Source organism: Rosa chinensis, chromosome 3, assembly GCF_002994745.2.
Source record: "Rosa chinensis cultivar Old Blush chromosome 3, RchiOBHm-V2, whole genome shotgun sequence".
In the NCBI taxonomy this organism is placed as follows: Eukaryota; Viridiplantae; Streptophyta; class Magnoliopsida; order Rosales; family Rosaceae; genus Rosa; species Rosa chinensis.
Window position 1 is genome coordinate 294988 of NC_037090.1, and position 23153 is coordinate 318140.

The window sequence follows — 23153 nt, forward strand, 5'->3', positions numbered from 1 at the left end:
CTGGATACAACATCGGCCTGGCCTGTTCCGGTAATGATGATACAATGGTACTTATTGTGGAAGTTTTCTAATGTCAATTCTAGAAAAACTGAATATTTTTCCACAAATAAGATAAACCAGACATCACCTCCAACCTCCATCTCAGTCACTAGATTCATGAATGGCGGGATAATCTGCCCCAGTTTGCACGTAATATCATCACCCGCTTCAATATTACAATTGACTAGTCTTCCCTCCAATTTGAAAGAAAGGGCACCTATGACGGTTCCTCGGTCTGTTGCAAAGACGTTTAGACTAGAACGGGTGCAACGGAGTTCAATACAGACTTGATTGATAGCTTTATTCGTCTTAGACTGGTCCTTGAAAAGCGCGACATCCATGTAAAAGAATGAGCGTAGTGTGCGGTACACCTTCTCTTTGCAGAACGAGTGAAGGAGCTCGAGAGCACGTCGCAATCTTTTCCTTGTTTTTTCTCTTGGGTGGCAAACTTTGTCACCGTCTTCTAGAATACGACGTTTGGCCCCCTTCTCACCGGCGATCCGTGTGTTTGAGGCCGATTGATCAACGACTGTGTTTGGCCCGTCGTTCTTAATATTTTTCTGATACTTTTCAATTGCCTCCAATACTTGCTCTCGAGACATCTCACTGACCTTGACCATCTTATGAAATTTATCGCTGGGGGTGGAGTAGACCTCACGAGAGGTCCTATACCAAAGTAGGAACTCTTGTGATTTACGGTTGACCTCAACTCTTGATGGTGTCTCCCAGTTGGGAACTCCGTTACGGTTTCCACCATGGGAGGCTGAGCTTGAGCTGTTCGCCATTTCGAGTAAGTAGCTCTCGATGGAATTCTGCTTATGGGATCTGTGATTCAACTTGGGTTCCTTTATATAGAAATCAGGATACTTTCTAATAAGAACACAGTGCAGAGAGAAGAAAAGAAGAAAATTCAAAGCAGACTAATTTCATTCATGGCTCGCAAAAGCAGAAGTTACAGAATTTAAAGGTAAGAAACAAAAGATTCCACCGATGGATCAATGACAGATGTCTAAATCCTACCGATGCTTATCCTAAAACAGTACTACTAGAGTACTAGCAAGCTGTCACATAACCGTTGTTCTTGGAGCTATCTGAGAGAGTAATGGGTAAAATGAAATGTGTTGGAGCACAAAGAGAAAAGAAAGGAAAATTGAAATGCAGAAAGGAAAATTGCTAAAGCATCATTCATTCATAACTTGCCAGAAATGGCTGAGATAACAAAATATATAGCTAGGTGGCTGCACCAGCAATAGTCTAAACATAACAGCTGTCAAGCATAAGTCTAGGACCACAACTGAAGGTACGAAATGAAAATGGGCTGGTTACAGAATACAAAGAAAATGGGCAAATGGGCTTGCAGTGATAAAGTCAGCTATTGCTGAGGACACCCTCAACAAAATGGGTCTTGAGAGTGATAAGGGGTGCCCTTATCACTTTCCTATTCTATTTGGGAGGACGTTCCTATTCTATTAGGGAGGATTAAATTCCTTTTTTTCATTAGGGGGTTCTAAACTGATCTTCTTCTTTTTTTCCCCCATTGTATAGGGGAAAATTAAATTAATATTTTGTTTTTGTTTTTGTTTTTTTTGTTTTTTTTGTTTTTTAAATCTCTAACCTGTTGGCTCCCAATAGTCATTCTTGACCTTCGTCGAGTGTCGCCCTTCATCATTGTGATTCACCGCATCTGGTTCGCAGCCTCTCTCGCCGTTGTTCGTCAATCCATAACCCTATAATGCTTTCAGTATTTGTAGGGTATTGTTGGAATTTACTTTGTTCCAAAAAAAAAAGCACGATTGGGGATGTGTATTAATAAAAAATGAGTGTGTATATAATTTCTCTTTAAAAACATTATTTTGTAAACTTTCTTAAAAAAAAATTACAGAAACAAATTAAAACATGAAAAAGGTTACTATAATTATACATACATCTAAAGCCGAATCACTGTTTCTAGCCACTGTTCATTTAACAGTGAAGTGGCGGTTTTGCCCTCGAGCTGTATGCGGAGAGAAAAAGGCCCGAGTTTTCTTCTGTGTTCTAGAAGCCTACATCGACTACAAGCTTCGTTCCATTTTCGGTTTTGTTCTCGGATACAGACGCGGCGTGAAACGGAGTTATCAAGCGTATCGATCAAGCTCTCAGATATAAAGGTTGGGCTGCAAACGAATAGGAGGGGTTTGGTTTTGAGAGCTTTTGAATTTTTGATTTGATTTAATATTTTTCGATTTTGATCGTAGGTCGCTGGGGTAGCAGAGATAAGGGGAGAGATCCAAGATTTTCGTCCAGTTCCGGAAGAAGCTTCGGGTTTGTTTTGTAAATTTGGATTTGGTTTCTTGAGCTTTTGAATTTTTGAGGTAATGTTTTCGATTTTGATTGTAGGTCGTTGGGGTGGCAAAAAGAAGGGGAGGGATCGAAGATTGTGGTCGACTTCCGGAGGAAGGTTTGGGTTTGTTTTATGAATTTGAATTTAGTTTCTTCTTCTCTGATTGTAGCTTTTTCTGTAAACAATTTTTTGATGATTGGCTTATAGGTTGAAAAAGAGTGGGGCGTTTCTCAGTTCGTGTATAGGTGAGGAAATTACAAGGGTGAAAATTTGGGTTGTGTTAGGATCCCCAGGATCCAAGCCCAGAAATGCCATTGCAAGCGAAGGAAAACAAGGGAAAGCTAACGGAAATAAGAGAAAATAAAAGCTTCAATATTCTTCAGTCCCTCTATTACAAGTCCTAGTGGTTATTTAAGCAAAGAAAATATCTAGAACTAGTGGACTCCCGAAACATAAAGCCCAAATAGGCCCATACAAGAATAATGGCCCATATAAAAGTATAGAATCATAACATTTCCACCCGCTCGAAGAACAGGCTTGACCTCAAGCCTGAAATGTCTTCCAACTTCCAACAATTGACATTGTACTTGTGGAATTCGATGACTCATACCAGTGATCGATCTTAGCAATACCTGTTAAAGGCTGAAAATTGTTGTACCCGTCACCCTCAATACTGAGCTGAACAAATGATGCAGCAATGATACTCATTGCATGTGTGACTGATATTAGTAGTGCACCCAGAATCAGAAAGGTGGCAATTGAAAAGGTCCTCCATGCAAATAGGCAAGCTTGAGAGGCTTGATCTATGTCAGTTAGTACCTTAGCTGGTCTCCCTGCTTCATCATCCAAGTCACTACCCAAGCTAGTGACAATTACCATATCTTTGAGTTGCTTCTCTTTTGTTTTTGTGACAGATCCATTAATGCAGCTTTCTTCATAAATCTTCAACAAACACAAAGTAAAATACTTATGAGTCGCTGGAACCTTGAGATTCTTCACATGTATTTCTGCAATGTTACACAAGGTATGACTATGTTGTGAAGTTTTAACCCATTTAGAATCCAACTGCAAGTGTAAGCTACCAATAGATGATGTAAAAGGCAGTAGAATAAAGTCAACCATAAAACTGGAGCATATTTTCTTTTGTGGCGGGCTTACTTGATAATCCACCAGAGTCTCCATTTGACTCTTAATGTTAAAGACTTGAGCCAATTCCTTGAGATACTTCATGATCCTTGACTTGTAATACCAGAATAATTGATCATGAGTTCCACTTAGGACCAATGCACTGATAAAAATTGCAAGCACTCCAAGTAGTTCAATATCTCTAATAAGAATATTGTCTTTAGGTTGATCAGACATAGTCCACAAATAATCCCCAAAAATGATCATCAGTACATGCCAAGCATCATATTTGGACCCATAAGTAGTGTTGCCAAGGACACAAGGAGGCGAGCAATTCAGAAGTGAAACCCTCTCAAGAGATGATGATTCATCACTATCATAATAATGATATAGCCTAAGAGCTTTGAGTATTATGGCCAATGAGAATGTAAGCCCCTGTATGCATCTCACTGACAACCCAAACCATTTGCAGATGTACAAGTTTGACCTTATAAATGCTTTGAATTGATCATGACATAGATAAATCTTCTTGCAAGACTGATCAAGCTCACCATTTTTAATGCAGCCACTACAATCTTTCCCAAGAGACGATGTAAGAGCTGCAATTAAATTCTCATCTCTTTCCACATTATTTAGAAGCACGGTAGCAGCAAGAAACACTCGAATATTACTAATGTCTATATCATCGGTTGACATCGGTGCAACTGATCCACCTAACAAAAATTGTAGCCATGCATATTGTTGCTTTATCAATGATATTCTGGACAATAAAATTGCAAAGACCACATCCACCATAATTCTAGACCAAACAATAAACACATAAAAGAGGTATAACTTCAATGCTGCTATACCAAGAACAACCTGATATCCTTAAACCTTTTTCCAATTAATTGCCCTTTCCAATTCACACGGACTCTTTGGATAGACATCTGCTTGCTCTGATAATGGATCACAATTAATCGCAAGAACGCACAAAAATGTAGCAGAAGTAGTTTCATTGTGTATAATGATTTGTGAAAACAATTGCAACCACATAGACAAGTTCAGAAGTAGAAAACGAACAACAATATCATATTGGCTTATGTAACTTTTAGAAGCTGAAATAACATTTTCATACATATAAGGAGACCGCTCAGTATTATTTTTGAGAAAACCAGGGTCTGAGATGTACTGAACCAGTGAAGACCTTCTTTCAATGAATTTGTAAGGTGCATCCAAGTTAGACAAAACATATCCCAAGCACTTCTGATCTAGCTTCATACTGTTTTCAAGAAAAATTACATGTAGCTTTTTCTCCACACTACTACATTTTCCAATCATGGTCTCCAAATTCATATTCATGGCATCCAAAAACCACATCTTTGGCACCTTAACTACACCAATTAGACAATCCTTAAAAACCAAAGCAGGGCATACATTAACAACAGTCACAAACATATCTTCTTCATTCAAAACAGTAGACACAACTTTAGCATGACTATCGTCATACCTTCCAAGGCTGGGCTGCTTACCTATGTATCTCAAGTAGAAAGCAATCAGTGGTTGAATGAAAATTCTGTGGAAATCACATCTATGGTCATCAACCTGGAAATCATCAGGAAGCTTAGTGCAGCCCATAATGAGAATATCATTATGCTTACTACCAGGTGTAGTTGGAACAGGCACAATAGCTTCAAGACTGGATAGATGTTTCACAACTGAAACGAAGAGTTCATTTGTTGATTTCTGACCCTCTCTCAAAAATGAACATGCTGCCTGCACCAAAGAAGCATAACGTTGTGGTAAGAAGTTCTTAAATGCAGTTGATATACTCTGGCCAGCAGCAACATTGCTCAGACAATCAATAAGCCATAATGTAGCATTTCTCACTAAGGAATCCGAAGATGGTTCAGTACCCTGCTCCAAACTATCCATTTTGGATGACTCCCTATCATCTATCATGACTACATTCCTCTCTCCCCCATCAGTTTCCATAATAACAGGAATAAAAGACGATAAAAGTTCAGTTGACGTGAGAGAAGCATCAACCCTGTGTTGAATATTTGAGATGGCCTTTAAAATCTCAATTAGCATATCCAGATGAGGACCATGTAATGAGGAAGCATGACGCAATAATTCACCCAATCCACTAGAGAAGGAGATCGATTTATCACTTGTTAGAGCATGCAAATAGGTTCCTGAAGTACACTTCACAAAGCACCTCAAAGCATTGCGATCTTTCATAGCCTGAAAACAATTATTATTTAAGCACATGGCATATAGACACTGTGGGATGCATGTAACAGCCTCTATTGAGTAAAGAACGCCATCCATTATAGTATCTATGAAGTTAGAAGGAAGACTTGCTTCATCTAAAACCTTTCTCATTGTCACTACAGCTTTATCGAGCTCCTCAATCACTTGATCCGCGTCTTTCTTGAACTCAAATGGTGCTTCTCCTTCACCATGACCTTTCTTAAAAAATTGCTTACCATCTCGCAGCTTCCCAATTGATTTTACTGTAACAACTGCCCCTTCAGTACTTCGAATCTCAGACTCCCTATTTCCCGTACTAGCACCCATACTGTTACTCACAATATTCAATTTCTCAGTAACACCTCCAGCAATATTTTTATCAACATTCAACACAAGTTTTTCAGTCATACCAATAGCAATATTATCCTCACTACTACTTCCAGATACCACAATAGAAATATCATTACTCAAATCCAATATTGCTTCATGAGGTGATATATTAAAATTTGGTTCTGAGATTTGAATACTACCTCCAGCTATAGCCGTAGCTGAGGACGATGTCTTCCCCGACGCCGTAAGAGACGCAGCAACCATAGGAGCTGGTAGTGACCCAAACTTCAATGGCCTCAAGGCCGGCTCCGACGCTGTAAGAGACGCAGCAACCATAGGAGCTGGCAGTGACCCAAACTTCAATGGCCTCAAGGCCGGCTCAGTAATCTGAGTTTTTTGACCCACAAGTAGTTGATGAAGCTCCTCCATAATTGCAACTGCCGCCTTGGCGTTGTGGCGTGGGAATACATCGCCGTTTCTGGCCTTGATGACCCAGAGACCGCACCTGTGGTACCTCTTGGACCTCGAATACTTACCCATATCACGGAGCAGATCTGGGTTTCGGGTCTTTTTGGCAACTCTTGCTTTTGCACCCATGACGACTCTACATCTGAAACCTCGAAACGGCTTGCTATAGAGAGGAAGAGGTTTTGGATCAGTAAATTGGAGTTGGGGCACAAAGGTGGAGACTGAAGGTGACTGAAAGGTTGGAATTGAAGGAGTAGAATGGTAAACAAGTGGGGTACGCATGGTTTTGGTGGAGATGAAGTGAAGTGTGAATTAACACTGCTAATTGATGGTTTATAGGAAATCGATGGATAGATCCAGGGATTTGGGTTAGAATCAGGTGAATGGTAAGTATGGGTTGATGGAAATTGATGAGGGAAAGCATACCCATTAGTGATTGTTTGGGAAGGTGGTGGTGGTGGTGGTGGTGAGTAACTCGGTTGGAATGGAAATTGGGAAGGAGGTGGTGGGTAGCTAGGGCTACCGTGAGGGTGAGACGAATGTGTGAGATAACAAGCGCCGGAGATCCCACCACCGTGCACCGCCGGACGCACCGGAAACAGGCCCAGTTGTGGGCTCTGATACCAGTTGTTAGGATCCCCAGGATCCAAGCCCAGAAATGCCATTGCAAGCGAAGGAAAACAAGGGAAAGCTAATGGAAATAAGAGAAAATAAAAGCTTCAATATTCTTCAGTCCCTCTATTACAAGTCCTAGTGGTTATTTAAGCAAAGAAAATATCTAGAACTAGTGGACTCCCGAAACATAAAGCCCAAATAGCCCATACAAGAATAATGGCCCATATAAAAGTATAGAATCATAACAGGTTGTGATTTTGTTTTTATTTATTTATTTATTGGATCATCTTCCATTCCCGATCTAGGGTTCTGAGACCGTCCATTTGTTTTGGTGAAAGGAAAAAAAGAGTGATCGATAGAGAGAGAGAGACTGTGAGAGGAAAAAAAGAGTGATCGATCTAGATTTAGAAACTGAAAAAGGAGAGAATTTAGAAAGAAGGAGAACTGGGATCTGATTCTGGTTTTGTTTTGGGTTGCTTGGAAGGGTTTGACTTACCCACATCGGTTGATAGTCGGTAATTTAGAAAGAAGCAGAAGAGGGATTTCGGTTTTGCCCTTCGTCGTCGGTGAATTAGGGCCTGTCGCTGTTAATTTGGATCAGAGGGTCGGTTTTGAAGAGAAAGAGAGAGAAAGGTTGTTGTTCAGACCCAAAAAAAAAAAAAAAACGAAAGAAAGGTTTGTGGTGTTTGAAGAGAAAGAGAGAGAAAGAGGATTTGGTTTCAACAGTACCGAATTTGTGCCTTTAGCGAGTTTGACAAGAGTTTGTGTGTAAGTTTTCTGCTTCTGCTGCTATTGCTTTTGTCAGTTTTTGTGTGATTCGGTTTTTGAGTGGGTCTTTTGTTGTTGGTGGTTTTGAATTGGTATAGGTTTCTGGGGGGGGGGTTTGTTTGTCTGCGGGTCTGGGTTGTTGATTATTGATTGGAGAGGTTTCAAGTTATGATTTTACTGTATGTTATATCGATGGGGAAGTTATTAGAATCTCTTAGATTGTTGGTTGTTCTGGAATTGAAGGCTTTTATTTGATTTCTGCAGATTTTATGCAAAAGAATTTTGGCACCATCTTTCTGCAGCTGTTCCTTTGCCTATTGCTCAGTGTCGTCTTGCTTGCTTATTCTTATTCAGTTATAAACGGTAAATTTTATTACTTTGCTTCTGTATTGAGTTTATATGTAGTATGTATAGCCATGATAATATCAAGTTTTCTAATTGTTGTCACTTGATTTTGTAGATTTTAGGAGCAGTTTGCAGCCAGATTATTCAACTGTCTTGAATTCGGGTATATATATTTTCAAAGAATGTGAATTTTCTATATTCTTAGTACAGTAAAACCCATGAGCAAATTTGATATATGTATATTTAGCAAATTATTGATAATGGAACTATTTGTGCTTTGTTTGTTGTGTTTTGTTTCTCAGTTTAATTGCTTTTACACTGTTTTGTTTTCGTTTTCTCTTTTGGTAAACTACAGTTCCTACGTTTTGATTGTTAGTCCCTGAACAATTTGTTCAAGTCGAATTTGATGCCATGTTAAGTCGGTTGTGGTTGTGGGATTCATTTTATTGAGTAGAGGAAAAAATGACCTTTGAGCATGTTTGCGTGTTTATCAATTTTTTGGATATGTGAAATTTGGACTTGGTTTTTTTTTTTCTAACAAGAAAACATATTAAAGCTAGATATTGCTCTTAAAATCAAAAGAATTAGAGAACTACAAATAGGATCAGGTAAAGAGTTTCTAAAACTCAATGAATTGTCAAATTATTAAACCTTGGTTCTGCTATTTACACTTTTGTTCAATATCAGTCTTTTTTTTTTTTTTTCCCTTCTTCTTTTTCCTTTGGACACTTCTGTTCAATATTAGTGTTCAATATCATTACTTTGCATTCACATTACAATAGTAGAAGTTAGTTGCACTGTTTTTGGATCAGTTACTAGTATATAGTATAGATAGTTTAGGAATAGCTTCCGCTTTCCGTTTGTTTTACTTACGGGCTTCAGCTTCGATTAGGACGGTTTGTTTTGGGCCTGGTTGTGTTTAGGGCTTCAACATAAAATCCCCATCCACTCCAAATCTCCAATTGGTGAGTGACAATGGCCCAATCATCAACCAGTGGAAAGAGGGCAAAAACATCCATCCACGATGACGTCTCCGGCAACGACGCCGCCGCAATTGAAGCCTACAAGACTTACGTACGGGTGATGTCTTGCATTCCCCCAACCCACTTCAAAGAGATGGGTACGTAATTATCAATTTGCATTTGATTAGACATATTTGCAATCTCTTAACTTTTTGCTTGTCCTGACTCCAGAGAAAACCAAACCAGAGAGTATGCGTAAACTTAAGGCAAGTTTCGTTTTTCAGTTTTATTTTGTTTCCCCCATCTCCAATAAAAAGGATCGGGGTTTAATAACTTGTTCATCAATTTTTTTTCTTTTGCAGTTGAGCCTCGAATCCAGGGACCGACTGAAAGAGATACATGTCGGTTTGTTTTCAGAATTTATAACCTAATTCTAGATTTTAGGTCTGTTGAGAATAGTGTAGATGATCAAAATCCATAATGCAGGCTGACATCGTCAAGGAGGAAGCCCTCTTTGTTGAGGAGAGAAAGAGATGGGTGGCAGATAACCGGGATCTCTATACTGACATGGTATGTAGGGCATTTAGCTTCTCAGAGTTCAGGTTTGGAACTGTTGAATGTGCATGTCAAGTCCTGATGTATGTCTTATTACATTCGTATATTGCAGAATCAGTTTTTTGTCAAAAGATGTCAATGGGAAACTGATTTTAAGGAAATCCACTTAAAGCCTCTTTATGAAAAGGTATACCCAACTGTATTTTGTAGATCAGAGGTTTAATTTTTCTGGAATGCCTTGAAAGTTATGTTGATATGCCATCTGGTTAATGCGACTTATTTGCAGAGATGTATTGCTGCTAAAGGAGTCCCTGCCTTTTGGCTTACTGCAATGATTGCTAACAAGACACTTTATAAGCAGGTGTGCAATTCTTCAGCCAAATTTTTTTCTGTGCTTATGTTTTTCTTATGGTTCTAATCAATTGTAGACACTTGATCAATCATCATCTTGTCTGTTTCTTTTTAATAGATTGCAGAGAGAGATACAAAGGCTTTGTACTTTCTGAATGATATCGAGTCTAGTAGGACAATTGATTTGAAAGGATTTGAGCTGAAGTTCACCTTTGGCGATCATAATCCTTATTTTAAGAATAAAGTCTTAACTAAAAAGTATGAGGTGATTGATGACAACGAGTCTGTTTCGTTGAAGGCAATTGGGTAATTTCAGTTCATGATGTTATATATACTTTACTGATTTGTCCTATCGTTTCTTCTTCTTCTTCTTCTTCTTCTCTTCTTCTTCTTAAGTTTGTGGTATTTTCTTGTAGGACTAAAATAGACTGGTATCCTTCTAAAAAATTGACGCAGCAGAGTGGTAAAAGCAATGAAAGTTTCTTTAAGTTCTTTAGTTCATATGCTACTGTCGATCCTCTTTCTTTTGACAAAGAAGCTGTAAGTTTGGATTACTTAGTTCATATGGTACCTTCTGCGTTTTTGAATTTAGTTAATGATGATTTTAGGCCAGTTTTCCTAATCTTCTTAATGGATGCAACTTGTTAGGATGAACTCAAAGGCGACCTTCCGACGGATTATTTAATTGGGTATGTGAATCCTTTATTTTGCTTTGAATACAGTAGATTGACAAAATGGCTTGAACCTTACTTTTTAGTTAGTTGCTTAATCCCTAATAAATTGACTAAGGATAAGAATCTTTATGATGTAGATTTATTGCTCTTTGAATGACATGTTGCTATTGTGATTTGTAGTACCAAGTTTCGGGACAAGATCATTCCACATGCTATTTCCTGGCATGCATTTTCAGAACACGATGATAGTGACTTTGGAGATGACAGTGATGAAGAATGTGAGCGTTGCTCAAGGTGGTAGATAAGAAAAAGGTATACATGTGTATCTAATATGGTGCCGTTCACTATATATTGTTTGGATTAAAGTGTCGCAGACCATTGCTGACGTGCTTTTTTGATGGTTTTTTTAATTGTTTTGCAGTCGCAGAGGCTTCTGGAGAGTCCGTGATTTTTGGCATGTTGACATGGGCACATGGCTACCTCTGTTTTTACTCTTATTACATTATGTTGGGTAATACCAAGGGAGTCTTTTTCAAAAGATGACTTGGAGTTAATTTTTGTTAATTTTTAAAGTCATTTAGTTCTTTAGTGCTAATTTTGTAATCAAGTTTCATGGATCATTCATGGAGTTACCTTACTTGATCTTGTTAGGAAATCAGGCCATGCTATAAGCCTGATGATGACCAGTTATCTCGATCATGACCTAATTTCTACCATATATGCTTCTCAACCATTATCTCGATCACGGTCTAAAGCTTGTGTTCATGTTTAGCAACAGTTAACTACTGAGCTGTGAAAAATAAAATAAATGTCAGCAATGATCACTCGAATACAAGTCCTTCCCCTGAAAGACTATTTAGAAAAAGAATTTGAAGTTACACCCCACGCTAACATCAAGGTAGATAGTTGATGCTTCAATTACAAGTACACATGTTCTAGCTGAAACTGTAAGCCATGTTGATGAAGGCAGAACTAACTATAATGAAGATCTGTAACTTCACCTCGACCCCCTAATGTGTAAAGAGAAGGAAAAAAATGTTTGTTTTCTTGAACTACCACAAATAAATAATTGGATCCACGAAACTATCCACCGTGTGTAAAAGTAAAACGACGAAGTTCCATAGCTGAAAGCCTGAAACTTTGACAGGAAACCAAGAAAACCAAGGAACTGCTAAAATGATGTGTCTATATGAATTTGATGAACGAATTCACATGAGAGCGAAAACTCATGCCTACCTCTATGAAATACTACATGCTTCATGGAGCAGCAAAATGTATCTATTCATTGCTGTATTTTAAAGCATTCTCGAAAGCAGAATGAAGTTTTGAAACTCTCCGTCAAAGTAGTGGCTCCAACTGAAATGAGGGAATTCCACTGCCACTTCTTAGCTTCATACATCTCATTCCATGCTTGTATTATCTCATCAATCTTGAATCCTAGACCTGTAACAATTGCAAGTGAGCATAATGTCTGAAATACTTAAATATAAAGTTTCAAGTGAAATAGTTTGAATTATGGTCACCTTCCAATGCATTATCATCTGAAAAGTGGTTTTTGACCAAAAAATCTATATCTGTTGAAGAAGCCCCAGCAAGTCCAAACTTCTAACTGCGACTTCCACGCATTCATGCCATACAGGTAGCCCCAATTTGAATGCCACAATGGATCGCTCGTAGAGCATGGCGCCCCACAGCTTGGAAAGTGGTTTATATATTACCATTTGAATTGTGGTCACCTTCCAATGCATTGTAATTTGAGGAGTGGTTTATGTACCATTTCTGAGCGTGGAAATGCTTCATTGCCTATTCTGTTTGACTCTTTCGTTACGAATTTTTGGATCTATTTCTTCCAAAGTTTTAGATTTTTCATCTCTAGAATATGTAAACTGATCCATCAATCTTTCAACGTGATGTGATGCTTCAATGACAGAGGACACCGACATTAAAAGAACTGCCACTCTGGTTAGCATTTCTTCACCTGCATCACAATTCCTGCGATTCCACGTGACAAAAACCAGCAATGAAATGGAGGTTTAACAAGCCATGATTACGATTTCAAAAGCTTTGCAAGCTCTTTGACATTAGAACAGATTTTGCGTACAACTCCACATCATATAGTAATGAGTACACAAAATACAACTCAACTTGAGAATGTGATAGCTTTTTCTCTTGACAAACGATGATCACTACTTCACCTCAGGTACCTGCAATTTCTCAAAACAACCTGCAGAGAACAAAAAGGGGGGTTTCAATATCTTCATTGTTGTTAAACAGATGATGTGTCACTATATACTGATTAAACCGATACACTGCTGTATTTTCTTATTACGGATTAAAAATAGAGGAACTTACGCAGCGATGGTATCAAATTACCCTTTTTTGTTGCCGTTTTGGTCATAAACTTCCATTTATCCTTGAGATTAGCTGCAGTACGTGAACTGTGAAATCTATCTTTGTAAGCCTGACAAATTTTCTCCCAGGGTATAGACTTTCTATTTGTGGTCCAAAATTCTTTCACTCCCTCCTGGAGCACAAAATACTTTGTTAGATTCTAACAGAGAAAACTGAAGAACTTGAACCTATCAGAAGAAACAGTTTCCGTATCCCATAGGAATCTGAGCTCAATTTAGTAAGGTCATTTCAATTATTTATACCTTGATCAATAATTACTTTGGACTTTATAGGATATATCTATGCAAATCTCCTGAAAGAAGAGATTCTAAGAACATTTTAAACTGTTAGAAATAAATGAGTCAGCAAATGTAAGGTTAAAAAGGCAAAGAATACAAAGGGTTTACTATAGTAAAATCTCTTTTTCAGGATATCAAGTCTATTAGCATACAGTTGGTTTGAAATTGCATTGCTCTACAGTGCCTCAAGTGTGTGCCATGAATTAGTACGTACTCTCATCAAGGGTACATAACATTTAGCCATTATAAGGATTGTTAACTTTGTCTCATAATCCAACCTTTTCCTACGTTATAAGAAGATGACATATCTTAGAAAACAGACATGTGAGTTTCTAATTGCTGCAACAAGAAAGGTCATCACTATAGACAGAATTAGCTGATACTATTACAGATGATGAATCAATTGGCTGAGATACCTTTAAAGCTTGTTCCTCTTCCTTGGTCCATAATACTCTCCTTCTATCAAGACATACGAAGCTTGTGCTGGATGTCAGGAGAAACAATGAGTTATCAATTTGTAACTGCAGGAGAATGTGGAGCAACACATAACCAATCAGTAAAACAAACTCAAAAACTGATTATATAACTCAGAAACCACCTCAAAGATTTTGGCAACTTTCTGGTTCCATTGTCCTCCTCCTCGGCCACCCTTTTGCCAAGTCCTTCATCTCCATCTGACGTTCCTTGTATATCAGAAAGCCTCACTGTTAGCAGAGGCTCCACCACCAAAGGCTCTCTTTCCTCCTGTCTTTCTCCACCTTTAACATTCTCAAAATCCTGCCTTGCAGATACACCGCCATTCTCTTCATCATCGTCAACCTCCCTCCTCCTCCTCTGCTCACTGTCTCCTTCGGTTGCCCTCAAAATCCAGTTGGTCAATTTAAGAGCGGATAGGTTTAACATTTTCTCCTTCTGCTTACACAAATGGCTTATCCACTTGTATGCACAATAAGGGCAGTAAAAGTGACCCATATCATCAAACTGAGGCTGCACCGTCATACACTCTTCATGAATAACAATTGGGCATCCATTCTCACAACAAACCAACAATCTGTTGGTTCCACTAGTACCCTCTTTACACTTGAGACACCACAAAACCCTCGCGTTGCCCTCCTCCTCTGATATCATTCTAACAATCCAACTACGGCAAAACCAATAGTTAAAGGACTCAGACGAACTCAACCGCAAACAAGAAAGGATTCAGTAGAAACAAACCTGAGAGCAAAATTACAGTCCCTGCTGTTTCTGTAGATGAGAGAAATAGCACAATTCCGAGACCCAGCTTCGACCTTTCTACGAGACTATGTAACACAAGGTATTCGGAATTGGGTGGGGGGCAGCAACCATTTCCATATGATCCCTAAACAGAAAATACAGGCAAAGAAAAGATTCCACCTTTCACCTTTCGGGAGATGAAAAAGCGCTGGACTTCTGTTTGAATAACAGAACGGCCCAAATGATTTCACTTCTGTTTGCTTTTACAAGGCCCAAAGAATCAATATTCAAATCTACATTAATCAATAGCTCTCCTGGTCACTAGAGGAAACCAAAACCATGATCTGTCACCATTGAATTAAAATAAAATAAATTAGGTATAAGTTTGAGTTGTGCTCCTTCGCTGTTCGCTGTTACAAGTTTGAGTTGTCTCTTTTTTCGCCTTTTGATACAGATCACCTAGACAACTAGGTTGTGAGGCATATTAACCAGATAAACAGACTTTACTTTCAAATCAAGTACTCTTCTTTTATCTAAATTGTATATATTTGTTTTTAATTAGATTTTTATCTTTAAAAATGATGGGTGCTAGTTTAAGACTATCATAGTGGTCTCTCTCTCTGAGAAAGTAGGTGCATTATGGTACATTTCTTCTCCATTGAAGTGAATTACAATCGCAAAGAAAACGTCACATGGATACATACAAGTAGAAAATAATTTCCAAGCAGGCGTTATTTCATCACATTATTAACATCAAATGGAGAAAATAAAATAGAAGAAGATTGATTCAGCTCGTTCTAACAGTCTCTATGGCAGCAACTAAATCATCAAATTTGGCCCCCGTCACTTCTTTTACAACCTTGTCATGCTTCAAAATCTTGAAAGTCGGTACCACCCTTATTCCAAGCTCCTTTGCCAATGGCTGCTGACAGTAATCAAAATAAACATAAGATAGAGCACTGCCACCTGACAAAAAATACTGGTGTCAAATAAAATTTCAACATGACAGATGACAAACCTTATTTTCTTGGTTACAATCAAGCTTCAAAAATATGACATCGTCATATTTCTGTGACAATTCTACATATTTTGGAGCTATAATCTTGCAAGGACCACACCTGCAGATCAAGATCAAAGGAAGGAATCAGAAATCAAGAGTAACTAATCTTAAGACATTAAAATATACCAAGAAGCACAAGCCCGGTGAGAAACTAAAACAGATGTAGTCATTATAGCAAGGTTTTCCTTATGCCTCTCCTGATATTCTTTGACCTGAATGATATATATTTCTAATTTCCTTATGCTTCTCCATGTGTGGATCATAATCCCTATACAATCAAACTACGTAACACAATAACGATCCAAAACCACCGTATCAGGACTGCAAACCTCCGAATCAAAGCTCAACATAACGATCAAAATAATAATATTGGAGTAATTTCACGCATCACATGTAATCTAGTTGATAACAATAGTCACTCCATGATGTGATAAAGATACAGAGGAAAGAAAATTGATCCGGCATGCTAAATATCGTATTTTTAGATACCAAGATCCAATATTCAATCGCATCCCAGTTCAATTTCTTAGTTCATTATTGGAAGTAAACAAAGATCACAATTAAAATAGAGTCCTAGACCTCGACTAGTCAAAGACCAAAGCTCTCTTACTTCCGTCTTTCTATTTTTCATGTAAAAAACAAACTACACCATAAATGTACGCTACAGCCCCATATCTCTATACTAAAAAGATTCCATTTTGCTAGACCTCTGAATTCAACTACTGCGTGTGCCTGGCTTGCGTTTGTGCTATCAAATTTGGCCAACTAGATGGAACCAAGCTGTAGTTGAAGTCACGAACTGATAGGGTACTTAAATAAGCAAGGAGAGCATGCATTATCATTATAAAGGACGGCAGGAAAAACCATGACTTGGACTGGTGGTAACTTGGCAAATCGTGGATCAACAAGATATATGGTAAAATTTTCCATTGGTAACATACAGTTTCAAAAGCATATATGCAGAACCAATCAAATTACAAAGGGGCAATTTAGCATCTCAAAAACAATCAAAAATTAAGTAATTTTGTTTCCTTGAAATACTCAGACAGACATGGCCAAAACATTCTGAAAATTCATGTATTTCACATCTGAAAATTGCATTATCTTTCTTTCGAGTGTCGAATTTCCTCAAGATCGAGCATGCAGGAAGGTGAAAAAAGAGGAAAATAATGCGCGGGGGGAGAGAGCATGATGCATACCATTGGGTGTACATATCAAGGACGATGGTCTTGTCGCCGGCGGCGTTGACGATCGGCCAGAAGGTGTCCTTGTCGACCTCGGTGACCTGGCCGACGGTGGCGGCAGTGTCCAAGCTAGACCTGACCGCAAAGGCAGTCTTCCGCCTCACCAAGCCCACAAGGGCAGCATTCTTCTTGTTGGGAGCCCAGCTTGAGCTTGAGCTTGAACTTGAGCCTGAGCTTGAAATGGAAGAAGGGTAAGTGATCGGGTGTTTGGACGAAGTGGAGCAGCAAATGGAGCGAAGAGGAGGGAGAGTGGCAGACTGGAGAAGAGCCATTATTGGATTCTGTGATGGAGAGCACTCCAGTTGCATCAGCCAGAAACAAATAAGAGAGGGATCCAGCCTCGTTTCCAAAGGACTGATTTACCCTTCGGTTCTGTGGGTTGTGCTGGGATATCCGCTCCGCTTTTCGTCACTTCACAAAACTCCATTTGTGGATCAAGAACTAGCCAGCACCTGGTGGTGGAAAGACAACACTGCCCCCTTCATTCGGGGCAGTTGCAATCGGAAGCTTGAATTTAGTATCGACTATGGACATTAGTAAAAACAAAACATTTTTAACAGGTGTCGACGATGTTATCGATATTTACTCAACTTGTATGAAATCAGCAAGGCATTTTCCGTCTCTTGAAATGGTTTGTGGAAGCAAAATGAATTGCCTGTGGCTTGGATCAGAAAGTTTATAGGGTTATTTTGGTAAACGAAAGAGATTTTAGACGTCGTTTGGGGTTTAATGGGTAAACGAGTGGTGTGGGTGAGGGAGCTTTTGGTTTTGAGAAAGTGAAAGAGTGATGGAGGAGATGGGTCGTGAGTCATCGGATGCTATTTTGCAACCCAATATGTTGGGGTCCTCGAGTCATTTTATCCATCTCGCATTCTATCTAGCGCGTGCTCCACATAAATGGGAGAAGACTAATCAAAATTAAAACCTTTGTCTCCTGTTGGAATGAGTTGGTAGAATTGTATGTAATGACGATACAAAATTACAAACTACGAATTCGAGTGTTTTGAGCTTTGAAGTTAATGTAGAAATAGTGTTATCAAACCTACTCCCTATAGAAAATAATAGAGTTAATTACATATAAGTGCATATTTGAATGTTCTTTTAGCCATAAGGCCACCAACTATTTTTTTCCCTCATAAGGCCACTAGAATAAAAAAGGTATTAAATTTTGGATATAAAAATTAATATATTTACATAAATGCCACTAGAGTAAAAAGTTAACAATCATCCTTTATACCCTAAACCCTAAACCCTAAACCCAAAACCCAACAAAAATAAAAACCCTAAACCCTACCCTAACCCTAAACCCTAAACCCTACCCTAACCCTAAACCCTAAACCCTACCCTAAACCCAACAAAAATAAAACCCTAAACCCTAAACCCTAAAACCCTAAACCCTAAACCCTAAACCCTAAACCCTAAACCCTAAACCCTAAACCCTAAAATAAAACCCTAAACCCTAAACAAAAATAAAACCCTAAACCCTAAACCCTAAACCCTAAACCCTAAACCCTAAACCCTAAACCCTAAACCCTAAAATAAAACCCTAAACCCTGTGCTTGGAACGCTGAGACCTCTCGCCGTTCAGGTCGTACCTTAGGTTGATAAAGAAACCTAAGGTAACCCTAAAATAAAACCCTAAACCCTAAACTCTAAACCCTGTGCTTGGAACGATGAGACCTCTCGCCGTTCAGGTCGTACGTTAGGTTGATAAAGAAACCAGGCGGTTAGTTTTTTTAGGTAGAAGGGTAAAATGGACAAAGAAAAAATAATTTAAAGAGGCAAGTGGCCTTATTTGCACAAAACAATTTAGGTGGCCTTATGGCTAATATAAGTTTCAAAATGACACTTGTTTGTAATTTTCTAAAAATAATATTACTTGTCGTCATTTCACAGTGCTATTCATCATCAGAAGTTCAGAACAATTCATTTTTTGAAACATCATAAGCATCGTTTAAAAAAATAATAATAATCAAACATATTATAACATTTGTTTTTCATTAATGATGGTCAAAAATTCGTTTTTACAATAAATAACAGATTATAATTCATAGTGTTATTGCTATGTGAAACAGTGAAAGGGCCTTGATCGATATTGTACAGGCTCATAAACCAAGCATCATTTTCCTGGAAAAAACCCTAGTGCAAAAGGAGCATATCAACACACTGACTCGAAAACTTGGCTTCAAAGATGACATCTGCTACCCACATGAACGGGAGTCACAAGGTGTGGCTCTCATGTGGAATGAGGACACTAATGCGGAGCTACGTTCTCGATCACCCAATCACATTGATGTAGTTATTGGCAAAACAGAGGATGCACTCAAATGGCGTTTTACAGGCATTTACGGTACGGGGTAGTCGCAAGGGGAGAGCGCCACAAAACCTGGTCTCTTATCAGAGCTCTCGCGTCTGAACAATGTTCCCTGCCTTGGCTTGTTGCAGGGGACTTCAATGAGATTATGCCCAACAATGACAAGTCTGGAGGACCACCGAGAGCGGCAGCACCGATGGCTACTTTTAGAAGAACAATGACAAACTGCGATCTCATCGATCTGGGTTTTGTGGGCAGTCGTTTTACATGGAGTAGTAAATACACAAAGGAACGACTGGATAGGGGTTTCCAAACACCCTAATGGAGAACCTTGTTCCCATATAGTAGGGTTGTAACTCTAAACCCTAGTGAATCAGATCATAGCCCCCTTCTAATTATTGTGAGTTCAACAAAGACAACATCGCAAAAAACTCCAAGACTGTTCAGGTTTGAGGAATGTTGGCATGAAAACCCTAATTGTGGTAATATCATTAAACAAACGTGGTTAGGGCCTTCCACAAGAGATGCATTGTAACAATTATCGAGGAAGATCAAGGACACATGCATTAAACTCATGCAATGGCACAAGTTTGATTTTGACAATCAAAAGGCAGAGTTAAGAATTATCCAAGAGAAGCTAAATGACCTGATGGGATTACTCTACTCCCCAGAGCAATATGAGGAGCAGAGATTATTACATGTCAAACATAGCCAAACTCTTGCTCAACATGAAGTTTACTGGAGGCAACGATCTCAAGCTATTTGGCTCAAGGACGGAGATCGCAACTCCGCTTATTTTCACAGAAGGGCTAGCAATCGTAGAAGTAAAAATCTCATTTGTGGCCTCAAAGATGAACAAGACCAGTGGCAAACTGACCCGAAAGAGGTTCAAAGATTGCTGCTCTCATATTTTTCAAGTGTCTTCTCGACTGAGGGCTGTGAATTATAAGCGCTAGCACAAGTAATGGAAGCCACACCAGTGAGGGTCACACCAGAGATGAACAATGACCTATTGAAGCCATACACAGAAGAAGAAATCAAGGTAGCTCTTTTCCAAATGCACCCTTCCAAAATCACTGGCCCCGACGGTATGTCCCTATTTTTCTTCCAAAAATATTGGAACATTGTAGCCAATGATGTTTACTTGGTAGTTTGTAGTTTCCTTGAGACAGGTGAATTATGTGATACCAATTTCACGTATCTATGCCTTGTACTGAAAATCAACGACCCTCAGGAAGCTGCACACTTTAGGCCTATAGCCCTTAGCAATGTCATTAGCCGCATTGCGTCAAAAGTTGTTGCTAATCGTTTAAAGCACTGGCTTCCTGAGATCATATCACCTCTGCAAAGTGCCTATGTCCCAGGGCGTATCATCTCTGACAATACTTTGGTTGCCAATGAAGCTGCACATTTAATGCACAAACTAAAGCATCAAGACACTGGTTTCTTTTCGTTAAAGCTCGATATTAGTAAGGCGTATGACCACCTAGAGTGGAACTATCTGCATGCCATTCTATCGAAGCTAGGCTTCCACCCTCCTTGGATCAGTATGGTGATGAAAAATGTCAGATCGGTGACCTACTCAATTTTGCAGTAAGGCAACACAACTCCTCCTATCTTACCTTCTAGAGGAATCAGACAAGGAGATCCATTGTCACCATACTTGTTTATTTTGTGTGCAGAATGCCTCTCTGCTCTAATCACTCATGCAGTTCGAGCAAATCTTATTACTAGCCTCAAAATGTGTCCTCAAGCTCCATAGCTTCACCATTTTTTTTTTTTGTGAATGATAGCTTATTATTTGGTACAGCTAATATTGAGAAATGTCTTGCCTTTAAGCAAATTCTAGGGATTTACAAGAGAGTCTCGGGACAGAAGGTCAATTTCCAAAAAAGTAGTGTTGTTTTCAGTCGAAATGTCGGATTAGATCTTCAGCACAGCCTGGCAGCCATCCTTGAAGTGGAACGCGTGGAAGAACATGATAAATATCTTGGATCGCCATTGCGTATGGCTAAATCAAAAACTGCAAAATTTGCCTATATAAAAGAAAGGTTATCCAAGAAGTTGATTAGTTGGAAAGCCAAAATCCTTAGTTGTGCTGGAAAGGAAATCATAATAAAGGAAATTGCTCAAACAATGCCCCTATATGCCATGAACTGTTATTTGCTTCCTAAAGGCCTATGTAATGACATTCATCAGTTGTGTTATTTGCTTCCTAATGGCCTATGTGATGACATTCATCAGTTGTGTTCTTCTGGGGAGACACATATGAGAAGAAAAGGATTCATTGGAGGAGTTGGGAACAGATGTGTTTGACTAAACAAGAAGGTGGGATGGGCTTCAAAAATCTGTATGCTTACAATATTTCTATGCTTGCTAAATAGGGTTAGAGGATTATCTCTTATCCTCAATCTTTAATTGCCAAGTTGTACAAGGCAAAGTATTTTCCACATTTGCTCTTTTTGGGAAGCAGAGGTTGGAGATTCTCCATCATTCTCTTGGAGAAGTATTCTCCAAGGTAGAGCGGTCCTAAAAGCAGGAGTTCAGTGGAAAATAGGATACGGTACTCAAGTTGATATTTGGCAAGATAAATGGATCCCTGTACCCACACCAACTTCAATTTCCAGACCACCAAATACTAGCCTTACAAAAGTGGTTGATCTAATTGATGCATCATGTAGACAATGGAAAGCTGATACCATACATAACTTGTTTTCTAATCACATTGCAGAAAGAATTCTATGCATTCCACTTGGAAGACATCATAATCCAGACAGGCTGATTTGGAGCCCAGAGTGGAAAGGATACTACTCAATGATAAGTGCATATTGGATTGCAAGAATGGAGGTCATGCAGCGTGCCCTAGTTTCGACTTCATCTGGAAAGCCTTACAAGGAACTATGCGTCATATTTGGATAGCCAAAGTCCCTGGCAAGGTTGGCATTTGTGTATGGAGGGCATGTAATAACTTCCTGGCCACAAGGGACAGGCTTCTAACTAAAGGTTATAACAGGGGACTACACTGCTTCTTATGTCCACATAACAGCGAGGATGCTTCCCATCTATTTTTTCATTACCCCACAGCCTCATCGATCATATCTGCACCTCCATTCAACCTGCCAACTGATCTACATGCAACTTCAAGGACTGGATGCTTGAGAGAGCTCTTACCTTGAGCAGTGAGATCTTTGCCAAACTCATGATGATTATTTGGGCTCTTTGGAAAAACAGGAACAACTTCTTATGGAATGGCACACAACAAACTGCTCAAGATATTCTCCTAAGTAGTTTTGTATGGCTTGAAGAATTTCAAAAGGCACGCGCTCCAGCTGCGACAACATGACAATTACCTCGACGTTTTTGGAAACCCGCTGCAAATGGGGTTCTTAAAATGAATGTTGATGCTTCATTTCTTTCCACTCATACTAGAGGAGGAATTGGAGGGGTCCTGAGAACTACAACCGGGCATGTGGTAGCAGCTTTTGTTGGCCCTATTTCTCATGTCGCATCCCCAAAACAAAGTGAATTATATGCAATCTGAGCTGGGGTTGATCTGGTGAAGTTTCTACACATACAACAGGTTGTTATTGAGAGTGACTGTACCGAGGCAATTGCAGAAGCATCTTGCTCACTCAAATACTAAATTTACTCACTAAGCCTCACTCAAGTTCTTGAAGAATGGTGTTTTTTTTTTTACTTTCTTTCTCTTTTAGCTGTGCAAAAAAAAAAAGGAGTAATAATTTTTTCTTAATGTTTATTTATTTTCTTTATTTTCTTTACCTCATGATTTATTATTTAATAGTTTATTTATTTATTTATTATTATTATTATTTTGCAAATATA

The 23153-nt window shown here is 38.9% G+C and overlaps 3 protein-coding genes across 11 annotated transcripts in view; 1 reads left to right on the forward strand and 2 right to left on the reverse strand.

Moving 5' to 3' along the window:
- The window catches only part of LOC112193324, a 31486-nt gene extending 16609 nt beyond the window's left edge, over positions 1–14877 (reverse strand). Inside the window, exons 1-7 of one of the 8 annotated variants that reach the window (XR_002933857.2) lie at positions 14693–14877; positions 14076–14618; positions 13894–13960; positions 13140–13311; positions 12933–13011; positions 12311–12779; positions 11656–12230 (exon numbers count right to left, since the gene is read on the reverse strand). Coding sequence is in view for 2 of the 8 variants with exons in the window: in XM_024333425.2 (XP_024189193.1) it covers positions 13140–13311; positions 13894–13960; positions 14076–14605 (769 nt within the window). In the remaining 6 variants the exon portion in view is untranslated. Of the gene's footprint in view, positions 1–11655; positions 12231–12310; positions 13012–13139; positions 13312–13893; positions 13961–14075; positions 14619–14692 lie in introns of those variants that run through there. The other 7 variants (XR_002933861.2, XR_002933859.2, XR_005808333.1 and 4 more) reach the window with 7 other exon arrangements.
- Positions 7436–11477, forward strand: LOC112193323 (nucleosome assembly protein 1;1). Its single transcript, XM_024333421.2, has 14 exons — positions 7436–7900; positions 8165–8263; positions 8361–8408; positions 9138–9365; positions 9439–9473; positions 9570–9608; positions 9694–9777; positions 9875–9949; positions 10049–10123; positions 10232–10419; positions 10530–10653; positions 10762–10802; positions 10968–11099; positions 11209–11477. The coding sequence occupies exons 4-13, from the start codon at positions 9221–9223 to the stop codon at positions 11086–11088; spliced, it is 927 nt and encodes a 308-aa protein (XP_024189189.1). The 5' UTR covers positions 7436–7900; positions 8165–8263; positions 8361–8408; positions 9138–9220; the 3' UTR covers positions 11089–11099; positions 11209–11477.
- A 423-nt stretch (positions 14878–15300) lies between the features above and the next one.
- LOC112191338 (thioredoxin F-type, chloroplastic) lies at positions 15301–17308 on the reverse strand. Of its 2 annotated transcripts, none has more exons than XM_024330650.2 (3): positions 16952–17308; positions 15711–15810; positions 15301–15617 (listed from the first exon to the last, which is right to left on the reverse strand). In XM_024330650.2, the coding sequence occupies exons 1-3, from the start codon at positions 17302–17304 to the stop codon at positions 15480–15482; spliced, it is 591 nt and encodes a 196-aa protein (XP_024186418.2). In that variant the 5' UTR covers positions 17305–17308; the 3' UTR covers positions 15301–15479. The 2 variants fall into 2 exon arrangements, with proteins under 2 accessions (XP_024186418.2, XP_024186419.2); XM_024330651.2 differs by having other exon boundaries at positions 15301–15614; positions 16952–17305.
- Positions 17309–23153: the final 5845 nt, after the last annotated feature.